This window comes from Bos indicus, chromosome 16 (assembly GCF_029378745.1).
Source record: "Bos indicus isolate NIAB-ARS_2022 breed Sahiwal x Tharparkar chromosome 16, NIAB-ARS_B.indTharparkar_mat_pri_1.0, whole genome shotgun sequence".
In the NCBI taxonomy this organism is placed as follows: Eukaryota; Metazoa; Chordata; class Mammalia; order Artiodactyla; family Bovidae; genus Bos; species Bos indicus.
Genome location: NC_091775.1, coordinates 56,053,338 through 56,072,485, shown reverse-complemented (window position 1 = coordinate 56,072,485; position 19,148 = coordinate 56,053,338). Strand labels below are relative to the sequence as shown.

Genomic DNA, 19,148 nt, shown 5'->3' with positions numbered 1-19,148 from the left:
AGTAGGCATCTTGAGAGGGCAGGGTGAGCTTGAAATCTAGATAATCCCTTTATACTGAAAAAAAGTCCAAAAATTTAAAAAGAATTAATATCTATACAGAAGAGACAGAAATGCAAATATGAATATTAAATCATTTAATTCTCAAACCACTCACATGCATAATGTTCTTTTACACAGTGTTAAAATAAAGAGGAAAATGTATTTTTATACAAACAGAATTTCAAGTATACATTAATAGACTTTTCAAATTACTAACCAAGTTGCTAAATTTCATTCACATTGTTCTTAAAGCTGTTCAACGAGAAAGCTTTTGCTAAACTGCTTTAAATATGTTTATATAAACCCATATATCTTCACTCTTTCTCTGAATCTCCCTCCCCCAGCCCGTCTCTGCCCACCCTCCTACCCTCCCCGCTTCCCCGACACAACAGGGCTCCTGGGGCTCTAGGAGACATGCAACCCCACCAAGAACTATTGGCTTGTCATCAGGGGAAGGACAGAATCTACAGGAGGAGAGACTTGAGAACACCTGTCAAATTAAGGGAGAGAACGAATCAGATACTTCACAAATCAGGATCGTATTTTATAGCCTGTGTGATTCACTTGGCCTTTTCATTTAAAAAAGGAGTCTCAGCCTCCCACAAAATCACCCTCAAGTTTCTGATAATTTGGTAGCTGAGAAAATATTGGGTATATCCCCTAGTGAAACATCTCAAATTAAGGTAGGCATTTTGAACTTTTGCATTTGGTTGTTTCTTTTGCCCTCTGGCTGGGGGTGGGGGCAGCTTAAAAATGGTTGACTTGTGTGTTTACATTAAGGAATTTGGTTAATTTCACAGGGTCTGCCTAGGGTTCTCCCTCCCCAACTCTCCTCCTGAAGTAATCTGGCTTAGGGGCCAGGAACAGCCACTCTCCTTAGGAATTAAAGTGCATTTTTTTCAGTAAAAGTGGGGACAGGGGGAGGTGTGGTTTACACTTAAGTGATAATGATTACAAGAGGGTGGGGTGAAAATCCTATTCCTATATATAGGTATTTATAGTTAAGGGCATAATAAAAACAGATATTCTCTAAGGAAATAAGATGTACAAACCCAGTCCAGCACCCTCAGGGGCATGAGAGCGCTAGCCTTGGCTCACTGACTGTTCTGAGACATCTTTATGGAGCGATCATTGCAGACGAAAGACACAAACCTCAAGTGTTAGTTTTTTCAAAGGGAAAAAAAAACAGGTTCTTCTAGTTAAAAACTCTATCTCATTCCCTTTCAGGGATAACAACATTTTAGAAACTGATTGTCGGTTTTAATATGAATCCTTGATTAACAAGTTGTGAAAAAAATGTTAGATAACTTTGTTGCTTAGAAATATTATGCTATCCTTAGAAACTGAGGATGAGGAGGCATAGTTGGTCCTTGCTATCAATAAATATCATCTAAGGGGAAGCTAAAATGTTCCTGTCATCTTTGATAGCTACCACCAGAATCTTACTTTTCCTTTAAATGCTTTACTATTTCTTGGGGGGGTCAAACCCAAGAATTTTCCAAAGAGAAGTATATGCTACATTATTAGCTGTATGAAGAAGTGATGAGAAGGGGGAAATCGTCCTGGATTCTGGCCTCTGAGTCCAGTGTGATCTGCTTTTCACAGTGACCAGTGGGAAGGCACAGTGCCAGGGACGGGAAGATGGGAGACAGCTGTCACCCATCGTGTAAGCACCATTGAGAACAGCTGGACAGATGTCTTTGAGATTATGTCCATCTGAAGGAAACCACATTTTGACTACATTGACTTTTCTATCTTTGAACCCTCTGTCTTTTCTTCTCAGACACAGAGCGTAAGTGGGTCCCACCTGAAATTATGAGAAGCCAGGAAATCTAAGTGGCTTGCAGGATCCTATTAGTTCCTCAACCAGGGATTGAACCCCGGCCCTCAGCGGTGAAAGCACGAAGTTCTAACCCCTGGACGGCCAGGGAATTCCCTGTGTTCTTTCAACGTACTTCTCCCTTTACTCACTTGTGCTGACAAGCTAAAGATTGAGAGTTCTGGTGTTAAGATTTCTTAAAGGAGAAGCCAATGGTTCCTGACTTATGTGGCAGATCTACTTAAGTTCTGCCATTATATTGCAAAACAATGCAATAGGCTACAACAGTGAACACAGACCATAAAGGATGAAAAGTTAACGTACTGAGACTTTTTTTTTTGCCTATAGTTTGGGTATGTTTTTCTTTTGTTGTGAGTAAGGGAATGGGGCAGGGTGGTGAAACTGCAGTCAGACTAGTTTCTGTTTAGCTCTTTCAGAAAGGATTACTTAGAGGTTTAAGAGGAATCACAAGCCAATCAGTAGGACAGAAGAATATGGCTGGTTAGTCCTGACAGAGAATTCCTGATAGGGAATTTGTTTCATTACTTGTGTAAAATATAGTACAAGTTCATATATATATACTTTACCATTAATTACTTCCCCTTCTCCTCCTCTACTTCCGTCCCCTAAATCTTTAAAATCCAGTGCGATGTGATCTGCATAAAGTTCAACATTTCACAGTACTCAAGGTTTCTCAGTATGAGAACCCTAATGGGCTTCTCTCTGGATGCAGACAAGTCTCCAAGGCTACTATTGCTTTTCTGTTCCACCCAACGTAAGGAAGCCTTCTCAGATCTTCTAAGGCATAGGAGGCATTTCTGACATTGCAGCATACACATGCTAAGCAAATAAGTCAGGCCTAAATGTTATTTTAATGAAATGTCAGAGTCTGATGCTAATTCAGTCCTCTGCACTTAAACAATCTTTCCTTCCACCCACTTGTTTCTTCTCAAACACACCACCTATTTGAAATTTAAATCATCGATTATTTGCAGGCAGTATAGGAATCAAAGTTTCCACAGTGCCAGCAGTCTCTCAGATGAGACCATCACATTTGAACTTGCTCTTGAACACAAATTTCTTTCATGAATTAGAAATCACTTAGTAGTTTATTAGTTTGAATGGTGGCTCTCACTCTTTAAAGGCTAATCAAACAGTCCTCCTCTCCCCATTACCACACTGAGGTTGCCATGGGCAGGTTTTTTACACCTGGGTGGGTGAATGAATCGACGATATGAAAACTTGTTTGGGAATTACTGGGTTAAGTCTTTGACATCCTGGAACAAAGCTGCTAAAAGGACTCATTTCACATTTCATGTAAAACTCAGAAATATTTACGCCTTAGCTAGTGCATTTAATTCACAAAGGAACATGGAAAAGTGAAAGTCACCGTACATTGAAATCCCACTTAGAAGACAGGCTAAGGGACAAATAATCAACTACATCACCATCACACCAGGAAGGACCCTTCTATTTCATTAACTTTAACAATGCTACCTGATTATTTTACAAATAAAAATCACCCTAGGTGGCTTGGGCCTGGCTCTTTTTTTTTGGGGGGGGGGGGGGCGGTGCCTGGCTCTTTTAATAAATTCAAGTGCTCTATTTTAGCTAGCAGAGTTTTAAAAATCTCCACTTAAATCACATATGAAAGGGAAAGAGGATTCTAGGGAGCAGACTCAGAAAATGTCTTTTGCTGACTTGTGCAGGCTTTGGTACAGAGAGGAAACTGGGTGCATGGCAACAGCTCTCTGCTGAATGACTCTGCGGACAAACGGATGGTCCATTTTACCACCTGAGCCGTGGCCCGTGCTAAGTTTTAAATGCCAAGCCATGCCTGTGATACTAATAAAGGTACCTCTGACAAAAGACAACCGGGTGGAGGTTATCCTGCCACAGACCCCTCAGGACTACCTAGAAAATGATTCTCAACCTTGGCTGCCCATTAAAATCACCTGAGCAGCTCTTAAAGCCCAGGCTGCACAGCCAGCCAATTAAACGTGCATGTCCAGAGGGGGCCCTAGGCGGCAGTCATTTTGTAAAAGCCCCAGGTGATTCTAATGTGCAGCCAAAATTGAGAACTACCTGCCAAGGTCAACTAGCTCTGCAGTATTTTAATAGAAAGCATTAAAGTCACTGTTCACCCAAGCCAGACAGAAGATAAGACTCTATGCTTCCTCCCAGATTCACAGGTTGATTCAACGTGCCTCCCAGAAATGACCTAGGCATCTCTCACTTTTTTTGTTTTGTATTTCAATAAATCACTTTGGCTATAAAACAGACTGCATGGCTGACAGTGTATTATTGACTTAGGTAAGACTGCACCTTAAGTATGTGTTTGTAGCAAAACAGCTGGGGACAGGTCTAGGCCAAGACTCCGGGCACAAACAAAAGATAAGCCAGAAGGAAGAATTTTCCTAAGCAGAAGTTAATTCCTGAGTCTAGGTTCTTAGTAGCATGGCTTATAGGCTGACAATTATTCTATAGTTAGAAAAAAAACAGCTGTGGTGAAGAGATTCACATGATTTTAGTATCTCATCTCCTTACAGAATTCATACTGTTACACGGATGAAGGTTACTATTGGGCTGGCCAACCCAATACATCAGTCGTCACCAATGAGTACTGCTTACTGAATTTGGAATTTCACACTGGCAGTACTGTCACTTGCCCTATCCAGTCAACAGGAAAAGTAAACACTTATCAGTTAGTACCTAAAACACGGATGTGAAAACTCTCCAAGTCTGCAAATGGGTCCCTCTCTCGTTTTCACTACTAACCAGCAAGTCCCTGTTTGGACATTACAACCAGCTATTCTAACCAGTGCATTTGAATGAAAAGGTGGAAAGCATTCTGAGATATTTCTGAAAGGCCCACAGTCCTTTCTCAGCTGTAACAAATGTTCAAAAGGTAGGTAACCTGATTTGGCTCAGTGGACTAGGGTGCCCCCAACAGCAGATCAGCTGAGTGCTCCAACTGCATTTAAAGATTAGGTGGTCTGCCTAGTGGCATTTACTACCGAAACTGAATTTCCTGACACCCACAATAGGCCATCCTAACTATTATAACATTCTTGGCATTATAAAGAGAAGAATTTCAGAGTGTCTAAAAGCAAAATAGGTCATCCAAAAATCCAGGTCATGCAAAACTGCATGTCAAGATACTGGCAGAAGGCTCAACATCAGGAAAATATGGTTGATATTCCAGTCCCCAAAATGGGCTGCAAATGGCAATTAAAAAATAAAAAAAGCTCAGGATTCAAACAAAATTTTCACATCATTAAAAGGAATTGAGTGCATCTTTAAAAACAGCAGAAAGACTCCACTTCCAAGGGCTACTCTTGCCAAACAGAGGCCAGTGGATAAAAGTACTAAACCCAAGTGTTCTGACACTGATTTGGGCAACAAAACCAAACATTAACATGTGAAGATGACAAAGAGACATGAGATACTGCAACCTCTATATTTCGGGTCTGGCTTTCCTTTGCTTGCTACAGAAAGCTACACTTTCTTCAGCCAAGTGCTCAGAGGTAGAGGAGCTAAAGCGAGTACAAAAGAGAATGAGGTGGACAGTGGCTGAGGAATCCAGCCTCCTGCGTAAGGGGCTACAGGGCAAACTTGGAATATTCTGTCTTTAATGGGAGGTAGAATTTTCTACACTGACTTATCTGCCTTCATCAGACATTTTTTTCTCACACACATACATACAATCACATACATATAGCGGGCAATTCATAATGATATTGCAACTTGCAGTGACTGCACACCTATTCCAACATATATTTTCAACCTAAATTTTCTATTAACCCCCAGCTTTTCTCTGGTAGATGCAAGCCAAATTTGTTCTTTTGAGAACCCTCCTTTTGCCGGGCTTCTAAACATACATTTCACTTTAACGCCTACATCTTTTGTCACTAAAGAACAGCTGCACTAAGTGGGTGCAAAGTGTTATAACATCTTTATAAATACAAAGTGCAAGAAATCATTTTCTTAGCCAAAATACAAACAAAGCAACTAAAAGCTCTCATAGCCTACTATGCCAAGAAATTGATTTTTATAATCAATGATACAGCTAACAAAATGCTTCTAAAGCTACCAAGGTTATAGAGGATGAGTAAATATATTTATAAACATACATTTATGAAAACGAGATATTAAGAAAATAGCCAAACTTCCCACAAAAGTTATTTGCATGAACTATCTTTAGTATACCACTCTGTGTTCAATGCACATGCATATACAATTGAATTATATTAGTGTTATTTTTATTGGCCCACTTTTCCAAAAAGAAAACAGGCTCACTTTTCAAGTTACATGATTTAAAATCATTTTTGTAAAAATAGCAAATACCATATAAATTTTACATATCTTTGCTATCTGACTGATAGCCATTCTTGAAGTGGATTTCAGCCACACTCTTAGTGACCCCTGCTTTAGCATTTTGGCTTCCAGAGGAAACACATTTTAAGTTTTGTTCCCTGTGTTGTAATTCGGTTTTTGCAATAGCTCTTTAAGAACCACTAGAGTTAGGATTCTGTTAATTTACAGGAAACTCAGTAGATCATCTTCAAATATGTCAAAAATATCTGCTTTAAGATGTGCTAAATGCAGAAATCTAAACCATAGTAATTTCTCAGGTAGTTGTTATTAGCTTTAATAGTTTAGACTTATGATGCTGAAAAGAAAAAATAAGTATTTTGAAAAAAAAAAAAAAAAAGTATTTTGTCAATCTACAGGTTCCCTTTCTTCTTTGTCCTCTTTTTCAATTTGAGACCACAGTACACTGACCCTTGATCAACAAAGGTTTGAACTGCATGATCCACTTATACCCACGTTTTTTTCAATAGTAAATGCTACATTACTAACCTCCAGCAGTTGGCTGAATCCCCAGATACAGAGGAACCTCAGAAACAGAGGCCCAACTATTAAGATATAGGTGGATTTTCCACTTGCAGAGGGCTGCATCCTAACTCCCACATTGTTCAAGAGTCAACTGTACTTGGTTTTTGTGCAACCACCAGATGATTTCAAATTTAAGAGTCAGAGTCTAGAGGAGGGCCCAAAGGGCTATAAGACACCGAACGAGAGGCATCTTCATAGATTATCAAAGATTTTTCAAGTAACCAGTATTTTTGCCATGAGCTTCTTTGCTGCAAACATTTTTGCACCATGACTAACTGGCCATAAGACAATTTTGCCACAAAAGATAAAATAACTGGGTGACAGTTTTGCTTTGATAGTTGGGTTTTGACAGGCATGTCTCCCAGTTAGTGACATTACTGATGGTTTTATTGAGCTGACAGATGATAATGATTGGCCCCATGAGTTGGTGTCTTATTTTGAAATACACTACACTGGAGGATAAACAGGCCAAAAGTCTCAGGTGCAGAGCTGAACCCACATTTCCTGTACAACTATGGAAAGTATGAACAGACATATGACCAGATGCCAAGAACAAACAATAGTGCAGAGGCTTTCAAGATGCGACAGAAAGCATGGCTACGAATATGCATCCTGGTTATTTGGAAACTGACACCTCTCTCAATGAAAGAAGTAGTTTAAGGAAAAAGAAAATGCACAATGCTGATGAGGAGATGATCAAAATACTCAATACTAAGAATGAAAGACTTGGGAGACAAGTACTTAGGTACAACACACAAAATATGAAAATCAAGTTATTCGTGCAGGATTGCCATGAACTACACACATTTTAGATGTATTCAAATATTTTGTAATTTGCTTTCAAGTTTTCTAAAAAAACTGTCATTCATTTATCATGTTTCATTATGTCCTCTTTAATATCCCTCTTTTATTTTTTACTATTTTATCTTTTATGGGAAAATTGCCTTGCAGTGAATTAGTAATTAAGGTGAAAATGCCTGCAGCAGAGATGTCTACGGCGAAGATGCTTAGAGCAAAAGTACCTAGAACCACTTTTTCATTCCCTGGGAATATATTTTCAAAGGTTTTCTCTGTCACAATGGGCAGACTTTGAGGTACAGCAGAGCGGAAAATGTTAAGGCTCACTGATTTTTATTCATCAAAATTTGCCCCAATCATTATATGATAAAATCTAATTAATCCGGATGCCTAAATGACTCAAACATTCCATACCTGGTTATTCAACCACAAATGCCAAAGTCCTTTTTTCCTGTCCCAGGATTTTCTAGAGTCCTAATTTAAGTTTTCAGCCCCGAGTACCCTTTTTATTTCCTGTATTTGTAATTCCTGAGGCCTGACCCAAGAACAGAGATCCCTTCGACTATATGATCTAATTGGGACTGACCAACAAGAAGCCCTCACAACTAATTCTCTAAGAAACCACTGCAGATGGAATGGATAGGTAACACCAAACCTTTCTTCTCTTAGAAAGTTGATTTGGGGATGATCATTTTTCCAATATAATTTATTCTTTGCCCTATTTCTTCTGAAAGCAATAAAAGTCCTTTTATAAGCCAGAAGGAGTTAAAGCATCCTAAACTTGACAAATCTAACCCCAAATCATAACACTTCAATGATATGTCATTTCAGACAACAAAAGCCAGTAGCAACTGATAATTTTTAAAGGATTAACAACTATAAAATGGAGCAACAGTGTCCAAAATGGAAGGTAATATAAATGGAATGAACCTCTTTTCCAGCACAAATTTGTGCCAGAGGTGGCAGTAAAGATAGGTAGGGGGCTTCCCCAGTGGCTCAGTGGTAAAGAATCTGCCTCCCAATGCAGGAGACACAGGACACGAGGGTTCAATCCCTGGGTTAGGAAGATCCCCTGGAGGAGGAAATGGCAACCCACTCCAGTAATCTTGTCTGGGGAATCCCATGGACAGAGGAGCCCAGTGGGCTACAGTCCAAAGGGTTGTTGTGAAGAGTTGGACATGACAGAGACTGAGCACAGAACAAAGATATGCAGTATATGCAGGCAAAATTTTCAATTATGTCAAAAATATAATCCATCTAGCCACTTAACAGAAACTCCTGTTGAAACAGATTTAGCAGCTATATGAATTTTCCATACCACAGGAGTTTATGCCTATTTGAAAATGAACTACAGCTGACATCTCTAATAAATCAAGGTCTGTAACAGCAAGGTTTTTACTCCCTCTATAGATTATTTCTGGTTTAGCATGGATAATTACTGTTGCTTCACAGGAAAAAAAAAAAAAGGGCAAATGCAATAATTTGGAACTTGTACAAAAGAAAACATGGAAACTTTGCTGTAAGTGAAACTTGGGGGTGGGAAGCTAATGAAATCTGTTCCAGGTATTTGTTTCATTCTCCTTCTAGCTTCTTCTAACTCATGGTAAGTAGAAGAAATGGTTTCTTACAGCACAAACAACTGACCTAAATGAACACACGAGTTAAGACAAATCCAGAACACATACTGCTGCCTGTAAAGATGGTCTCAAATTCTTGACACACCTTCCATCAAGTGGTAAGGTATCTCCTCTCCCTTCGAATCTGGGCTGACCAGTGACTTCTTTGACCAATAATGTGTGGTGATGACTCTTATGAAAGCTCTGGGCCTGGCCTTGAAGAGGACTTGGAGGCCTGAGCTGCGATCTCCTAAATTTGACTACTCTGACAGAGAGATCAGATGGAGGGTCCCCGAGGCTCCAGAGATGCGGACAAGGCCTGCTGGGCCAAGTTTTCTGGTCAACCAAGGTGTCAGGACCGTGAGCTCACCTTGGACACCCTGACCAGTCCAATCACCTGCTGAATACTATCAGATGACCTGAATCATCACCACAGGGAACATGAAACTGCCTAGACAAGCCTGTCCTGAATTTCTGATTCACAACATCATGAAATGTATAAAGTAGTTGCTGTTTTAAGTCACTGAGGTTTAGAGAGTTCGTTACATGGCAACAGGTAACTGGAATGCAATCTTTCAATTTCTGTCTTGGTAGTAGTAACTCAAGCAGTTGTTCACAATTAGAACCACCAAATGGGTGACTCCTCTAAATTGGTGGGCAATATCCCCAAAAAATGTTCACCATGCAATATCTGCTCGAAATCAACTGCATTATCTCTTAGAGAAACCTTCTGATCACTTATTCCTGAATTTAAAGTTCACTAAAACCAGTGCTGTTACTGGTTATAGTATATTCTAGTTTACTTCAACTCTGTTAAGTAAACAGAGTTAACATGATGTACTGGAGATAGTCTGGGCTTTGGAATCAGATTGGTAAGTATTGGCTCTGCGATTTATCGATCGTATAATCTTGGGCTCAACAGTTTCCTCATCTATAAAATATGGTATAATTATACCTGTTAAAGGCAACATAGTCCATTAAAGAGTGTCAAGTCTAGAGAAAGACTGCCTAGGTCAACCTCTCTGTCTGTTTCTTTTTAAAGCGAGGATAGTAACAGCATCTACTCTAATGGGTTTGTCTAAGGAGCAGCAGAGTTAATTAATGTGAGGAACATTAAACTGTGCTTAACACATAGTTAACACTCAAAGTCAGTGATTTTTAGCTACTTCTGTTACTACCTCAGAGAGTTATTTTGAGAATTTACTGCAGTTATGTCTCTAGAGCACTTAGTATGGTTAATTTCGTCCCCTTCTTTTTGACCCTCATGGCTTTTAAATACATATATCAGCCTCTAACCAAGTGGGTTTAGGACTCTCAAGTACAGGAAGCCACATCTAAACTATGTATAAAATCAGTTTTGCTATACAAATCCCAAGCACACTGTCTGGTACCAAAAACTACTTAATGGAACAAAAATGTACTTAATAGAACAGATTCTCCTCTTGCTACCTACCATATAAGTGATTTCACAGGGTAGGAAACATTTCCCCATGAGATACATACTTTGACTTCCGGCATTATGGATAAATTCAGATTCTAAGATTCACAGTATATTAAATTGTGCTGTTGGTCGTATGAGATGCTGAACAAATATCTTAAGTGGGTGGTGAATTCTAGTTTCCTTAACAGGACTTACTGAGTCGACATAAAAAAAGCAAGCATTAGAAAAGTGGTTTTTCCCCCCTTAACTGCTCTGCCTTTGTAACTAAGCTTTGTGTTTAAAGCTTCCACTATTTGAGCTAATGGACCTTTCCTAATTACGTTACAGATAATGGGGAAGGTATAAGATAAGAAATTTATTTATATGTGTACCCACTGTGAACGTAATGCATATTTCAGGCAATGCTTGCCTTCTAAGCCACTGCTGTTCTTCACAAAGGGAAGGATAGTCTGCCTACACAAAACCAGATAGTCTGTACAGATATCTTGCAGGTGTGGAATGTAATTAAGTCAGGTTTGAAAGTATGAAACTATCCAACTTTGGTTTGTCCTGAGCAAGAAAAATTACTTAATGCAAAGTAAAAAGACTGGTCCCAGGAAAAGCACCACTTTATAATAAGAAGAGTGAAAAACAGAAAGACACTAGAAAGCAAAGGAGGCAAAACCACATTAAGATTGATAGTTATCAAAGAAGTCATAATGCTCGGCAAACTCCATTATTTTCAACAGATTCTTATTTAAATGACATCTGTTACCAAGCCCTCAAATGAAGGTGTATGCAAATGATTCACTGGACTACCTAAATACAATTTCTTTCAAAGTCCTATACCCTAAATTAACTGGAATCCCAAATTAACCAGAAAAACTACTCTAAAATCTCAAGAACTCATTATTAATATAAGTGCTCCAAGACAAAGCAGATCTGACCTATGCAAATATACTGGAACCTTCTAGATGAAGATTATTACTGAGGGTGTAACATATAAAACCTAATTTCCAACTTAGAAAAAGGCAACTTTAAGAATAAAACCTATAGTGAAGAGGTGCTGTATATGCGACTAGGTAACTCATCCAAACTTTGCATGTGTTGGTAGAACTCACAACAAAGTAAGAATCAAACTCACTGTATTGTATGAGCATGGCCTAGAACACTCTGCCCAGATAAATTTAACTCAGAAGTCCATGCACTGTTTACAAATGGGGAGCCATTATATTTTCCTCTTGCAAGGAATTATGTTTATTATCATCCTAACATTTTCCATTTACTTTTCCACATCTAGCATAAATAAACTAATTGAACAGTAAGAATGAACATTCACAAAGCAAATATATAATGTCCCAATATATATTGAGAATTATAAACAATAACAGAAATTGGACGATAGTTCTAAAAAGAACTTTCAATCTTCAGATATTTAAGTTTTAAAATATTCTTTTCTTTTTTTAAAAAAGGAAGATTTTGGCTTTTTACTACACCACATAGAACAGAGTGAGTTTACTTGAGTAAATTAAAATGAAGATTTATAGTGAAGAAATGGATAGTTTCTAATCTAGAAAAACAGATTTCGGATAGGAATCAAACCACTTATTCTTAAGAGAAATTAATTTTAATACTAGAGAGAATAAATCCATTCTTGCCACCATCATCTGTTAACTTAGAGAAATGGCAAAATTTACTTATAAAAACATTACTTCTCTTCCCCAGTATTTTCTCTAAAGATGATATTCATTTAACTTTACATTATTATGCATGGGAGTTATTTTTAAAAATTACTTTCTTAAATCTGTAATTACCATCCTCAACTTAATCTACCTTAAAGGAAAGGACAAATCATAATGCCTGCTCGAAATGCTTTAAAGCAATGGGATTCAAGAAGGAGCACAAATGAGACAAGCATCTAGAAAAAAATGGCAACTTCTTTCAAGAAACCGATGCACACACGGCAGTACAAACTTAAAACCTCAACCAACCTGTTATAAAGGCAAAATGACAAGAGCGACAAATTGAGGGGGATGGCATAATTCTTTAAATCTATTAATAATTCTGGACGTGGCGACCTTTTCTGTCAAGAGCCAGACAGCAGGCCCTGTGGTCTCCGTCAGCTTTGCCAGGACTGTACAAAGTAGCCGTAACACCTAAATGGATAGGGGTGGCTCTCTTCCACTACCACATTCTTTATACATAAAGGTGACCTCAGGATTTGGCTTGGGCACTGTGGTTTGCTGAAATCTTGATCTAATTCCTAAATCCTAGAGATATATTTTGCCCCCTTAGGGCATCCTCTCAAATGGAGGGATTTATCTGGCTTAATTGCTACTTATTCTTTTTCTAAATCTCAGCAACCAAAATACTGAATGAATGAATATACAGATAAGGAGAACATCTGAGGAAGAGAAAAAACAAAACAAAACAAATCCACATGCCGGTTACAGCTGAAAAAATAAAAACTTCCAAGACTCCAACTCCTCCCTGATTAAACGCCTTTCCACTATGACTACAACTTTTTATCTTTGTTCAAATTTAATTTCCTTTCTATTGCTCATTGCTTTCATTTCTTTAAATTAGATCTTTTAGTCAAACAAAATGTTGTTTTTACCAGTTAAAATAAAATTAATGTTAAGAAACAGTTAAAACTTTTGAAAGTTATTTCCTGACCAAAGACTATTCAGCTATTAAAGATGAAGTTCGCTATTTCACTCTTGTATCAAACCACTTCCAACCAAGGTCAGATTTCAACTATGAAGTTAGTAGGAAAATGGTTTATTTCTATTGTCATGCCATCTTTGGAAAACCCTGTTTCACTGATACAGAGGGAATTGGAAACACTAAAAAAAACAACCCCCAAACTTCCCTTAACTGCTATCTCCCTTATTTACCAATCTTTATCCTTCAGGAACTAATTTATGCTTACATATCCAAGACTAGCTTTGACCCTCTGGTATAATGAATAACTAGGGGGTAGTTTGCAACTCACAGAAAACTCAACTCTGTTCAGAGGTAAATACGGTTCTGAGTAAAGAGAGGACAAGTCATTAGAAAGAGCCTTCTGCCTAAAGTACAGTATTACTGTTCATGCCAATGCCATATTTTAAACTGGTATCAGAATTCTGAGAGAGAAATAAAAGGTACCTTTTAGAATGAAAGTAGATTAATGTCATCTCTCTTCTTTTGCTAAGAATATTAGGTAGCTCCTTTGCAATTAAGGGCCACTCAACAAATGAAAACAGTCCCAGTGTTAGCTATTTCACGGCATTAGAGTATTTAATGATGATTTAGCTCTCACTGCTAATGCTGTTCCCTTCACAAGGTGACACGTGCAAGCTAAAATTTGGTAATGAGTTTCAGCGTTAGCTAAAAGTCCATGTAGTACATCCTTAAGAGAGGTATCCTCTGTGCACATACCTATAGAGCTTTCCATTAATGTAGATAGAACACTACTAACTCCTATGTCCCTACAAGGATGTTAGCTAAGAACTAAGACAATGTCACAGTGAATCTGGATAAGAATCTTGGATAGTTATTTAGAATAATAATCTCTCTTCTAACTAAAATGAAGAAATTGTTTTCAGAAACTTATGTGTTTAAAAGTTAGGCTGGTTTGAATTTTCATGAATTTCATGGCTCTGCACTAGGCCAATTAAGAGGCGAGAACCAGCAAATATGATTGTGCTGCAGTGGTCCTAGATGACCGAAAAGCACTCTATTCACAGTATAGATACAGCAAAAACCTGTTAGCAGTGAATAAAAAGGGAGGGGGGAACCCATCAAACCCTCACAGCATTTCCACGTCTATCAAACAGTTCCCAGTTCACTTAAAATGTCTGTTGCTCACCCCGGATGGAGCACTGACAAATGCTGAAGTTCCTCTTCACAGAAATGACTGCACCTCACTTTTACAATTTGGTAATAGTTTTAAAAGCTGTATTTTCTCATATAACATCTAAAAAACTAACAAAGCAATACAGAACTTCCCAGCATACTTCTCACAAGTAAGATGGACGTATATATTTTTGGTAGGCTTCAACAGTCCTTCTAAAGCAGCATACTCTGTACCTCTCACCTCTGGCCTATTTAGTAACGGCAGAATCTGTCCACTGAAAACCTTGACTGCCAGCTAAAATGCTTCTTTAAAGATTTCAGTCTAATTTCAGCTCCACTTTTTCTATGCCACAGAGCACAGTTGCTCCCTAAGATGGCCCGCAGCGGCAGTTTTCACCCTATCATGCTGTTGCGCAACTAAAGAGAATGCCAAAGTCTGTTTTCTGAAGACAAACATGGCTTTAACATGACTTTTAAGGGTAGGCGCTCATCAAATGGTAGTAGCCTTATTACATTCCTGTTACAAGACACATTCTGTTTTTCCAGAAAGAAAAATAACCATTCACTAGTGATAGGGCACAGATGTATGTATATATACAGGTCTCAGATTGCTTAAAAGTTACCCTCTACATTCTAACTTCCGATCATCAAAGCAAGGCCATTCTTTCCTACCCACTTTTCCACATAACCAAAGCATTCCCAGGAAGGGGGCACACCACTAATGTTCTCATGAATGGCTCACCACCAGTGCAGGCATGATCAAATTCTCTCCCAAATCTCTTTTACAATCATCTATGCCCCTGTACCAAAACAATTTCTTACACCACTACGTATTTAAATACTCTCTAAAAGATCAGTGATCAATTATGAGAAGCCAGAGAGTTTTCTTTCTATTTGCATTGTAACTTGTAAGCATCTACTTGCCTGCATCCCTTAATGATCCTCCTTCATTCTCTGCATGCAAGACAGGGCATCTGAAGCTCTACATTTGGTAAATTCTTTCTGACTCTTGGTGCTGGATTAAGAATCTCAGAAATACCCAGAATTACCAAAAAGGTCCCTTGAAGTTTCAAAAATCTTAGGAATGATTAAGTAACCAAACCTGATCAAAATTGATCCCCTTGATCAATTTATTGCAACATGATTGTGCATGATGTTTTCTGGTAAATGCCCTGTTGTGTATTATTAAAAAGCAAAGCTCTTGGAGTCACCAGCAATTTGCTAATGGTTGGTTTATGAATTACTAGGTTTGCAGACGCAAGACATGGATTAGTGAGGTTCTTCTATTGGACTGAAAATATAAACTATCACATATGCAGGAGGAAATGGAATTGTGGTTGCAGTAAGAACCATAGTGTTGAATTTCTACAACCACAATATTGCAGAAAAAATGTTTAAAATGTCATATAAAAGTTATCAAATATGGAGACCTGTGAATTTAAAAATAGAATCCAGGCTCATTTCACTGTAAAGTGACATTTTTGATGTATAATATTGCTGTTATGTGAAACTAGGAGCCGAAGAGACTAGATGAAACTTTGGTAGTCAGCCTTACACGTTTATCCATCTGGACTAGAGCCATTTCTTAACACCCGAAGATATGCAAGCATTATGGCTTACAAACACTGATCAGGAAGTTGCAGTACAGCTGGCTCTGTGTTACTCGATATTCGGTAACTGCGACACAAAAACACTTCCTTCCCGTGCTCCCCTCTTGCTCGACACAACACTCAAGCCCCCAAATGCAGGAATACCTATTGTAAACACTTGGCTGCTCATTTCATTTCCAGGTGCCTAAAGTGCTTCAGATGCTGCTGCCCATTAGAATACTGCTCCAAGATGGCCAATTACGTGAAACAATCAGGCAAAGCATCCGGTGCCCTGCCTGGGCAAAGATTAAGTCTAATCTTTCAAAACAAAAAGAACTACCAGGATTCTTTTTTTTCCTTGAAATATGAAACTGCAAGTTCTGGCAGGGAAGGAAGAAGAGAAGCTCCCCCTTATCATCACCATCATGATGACTTCCTTCTCTTTCGTGGCTGGCTGGTTCAGATGACCGAGGCTCCTGCTTTGTGTTTTACACCTGGGCAATGACAGCCACCAGGGTGATATGGACCAAAGTACAGTGTTCAAACATGACTGGTAGAGAAATGATCATCTGTCACTGTTTAGTTAAAAAAACTTTTATAAAGTTAACAAACCAAGGCTGTTGATCCCTGAATTACAAAGTTGATTTGCTTGATTATTTTCCAAGTGTGAGGTGGGAAGAAAGAGGGGAAGAGCCTCTAGTGCTTTTGTGTATGTTGCTGATGCTCTAGTTTGGCAACATCTTGGGAGCATCTTCTGATCTGGTGATGTGGCATTTCATGAATCTAAGTACCAGTCCATGGCCCTGATGCTGGTTACTTATGGCCCAAAGGGGAAGAGGGTCTGCCCCCTTCCCCTCACTGTTTCAATCTGGTCCAGTAGTGGACACAGAGCCCTGGGCAGTTTCCCCAGAAGCAACTGTCTCTTCTTGTGAAGGTGATTCTTCCTCGGCTTGTCCCCGAGATGTGACAGTCGTTTCAGGGGAGATGCTATGAGGCCCCTCCAGGGGTATACAGCCAGGGTGGTTTTTGCGAAAGTGCTGATTCAAGATGGCCTGAAAGGGGAAACTTTTGCCACAAACATGACAGTGAAAAGGCTTGTTGCCTGTGTGTTTGCGGATGTGGTACTCCAGCTGATCTTTCCGGGTATATTTCTTGCCACACATGCGGCAGACAAACGGTGTGATCCCCATGTGCAGGCGCATATGGCGGTCCAGGCTCCCCTTCTGGTTGAAAGATTTGGCACAGTAGATGCAGGTGAGACGGGGGTTGTACCGGAACCACCGCTCAGATACTTCCTGCTCTCGGAGATACTCCACATAGCCACTTACTCCCATCATTGCTGACTCTTCTACCTGTACCAGGTGAGGACAACAAGCAAGTGAAACTATGTAAGTATATACAGTAAAAGACATCAAATCGTTTTTTACTTCTGTCTCTACGCTAAATAATTTTTAGCAGAGATCCAAACAGTGCATTAATTACTACCCAAAAGTAAAGATTTTAAGATAGGAATCTTAGAACACTGAGGCCACTCTACTCTATTACCATAAAAGAACAGGACAAATGAGTTACTTTCTGGCTGAAAAACCTCACGCTTATTAACCTCCTGCTAAATTTTTAATTTACAGTGATAGGAGAATCTAAGCCCCCTCTTACCATCCATTTGGACTCTAATTTGCAATCAGAATCTAGACAACCAGGTAGGTACTTTGGCAGTGTTGGTCCAGTAGAACTTTCTGTGATGATGGAACTATTTGATAATCTGCACCATCGAATATAGTTGTCATCAAACACACGCGGCTATTGAGCATGTGTAATATGCTAGTGTGACTGAGGAACTGAATTTTTCATTTTAAATGCTTTCAATTAATTAAAATTTAAATAGCCACATGACATGGCTAATAGCTATTATATCTGACAGTACAGAATACACTATGGCAAGCACATTATAAATTGTATTTTTTGCATTATCATTAATACCAAAATTTAACCCAGTAGTAACTAGCTTTATAAAAATGTGTATAACTTGTAGGTGACAGTATTCCTTTTTATCCCAAAATATTTTAGTACCACATCAACATATTTTCTTTATTCTAAAGACTGATCAAAATTTAAGTGACCTCAGAGAAAATTAGCAAAAGAACTGGGAAACTAGGCTGAGATATAAATTTACTAACTTAGTTATTCCTTCCTATAACCTCTTCACAATTTGATATCCAGTATTTACCAACTGGCTATTGTCTACCAAATACAATGACAGGTGCCACAGAGAAAGAAGTACAAGACCTGATTTCTGATTTTGCCTTCTGAACAGAAAGATAAAACTGAACAAAAAACAGACAAAACAAAGAGAAGGGGAATACATATTCCTAATGATTTCGCTAGTTCACTCTAATCGCTCTTAATTTATCAAGTATCTCCCTACTAAGCTACATTTCTTGCATTGTGAAAGAGAATTACTTAAGACATTCAAAAAAAGCAATTACCGTAAAAGTATTAAACCTCTGCTGTTGCTACTTAGATAACTAAGCCTTTACATTATTGAAAAATAAATGCTTTCCTTTTCTGATTTAACTTTTAAATCTCACTGATTTACTTATGGCTGTGCCGGGTCTTCACTGCTGCGTGCAGGCTTTTTCTAGTTGTGGCGAGCAGTGGCTGCTCTTCATTGTGGTGTCCAGGTTCTAGGCATTTGGCTTTAGCAGTTGTGGCACACAGGCTTAGTCTCTCCATGGCATGTGGGATCTTCAGGGACCAGGGATTGAACCATGTCCCCTGCACTGGTAGGCAGACTCTTAACTAATGGACCACTAGGGAAGTCCCTAATTTTTTTTTTTTTTAATTGAAGAGGAAATATATATAGTTTTAAAACTTTTTATTAAGTTTTAGACACAACAGTATATTGAATCCTCATCACCCAACAATTTCAACCCATGCAATTTTGTTTTTTCTTTACCTTCACCCATTTGTCTTTTTCACATTATTTTTTGAAGAAAATCTCAGGCATAATTTCATATGTAAATATTCTAGTATGTATTTTTAAGAGATAAGGATTCTTTTCTTCTTAATGTAATTAAAATACCACTATCACACCTAAAAACTTCCCAGTAATTCCTAAATATCAAGTA

The 19,148-nt window shown here is 38.5% G+C and overlaps 1 protein-coding gene across 5 annotated transcripts in view; it reads right to left on the bottom strand.

The window, feature by feature from the left end:
• Window positions 1-111: 111 nt before the first annotated feature.
• Window positions 112-19,148, bottom strand: part of ZBTB37 (zinc finger and BTB domain containing 37) — a 28,505-nt gene continuing 9,468 nt past the window's right edge. For 4 of the 5 annotated variants that reach the window (XM_019976381.2, XM_019976380.2, XM_070768898.1 and 1 more), the window contains one exon: window positions 112-17,372. In XM_019976381.2, coding sequence (XP_019831940.1) covers window positions 16,884-17,372 — 489 coding nt within the window. In that variant the 3' untranslated portion in view covers window positions 112-16,883. The remainder of the gene's footprint in view (window positions 17,373-19,148) is intronic. The other variant, XR_002182473.2, reaches the window with a different exon arrangement.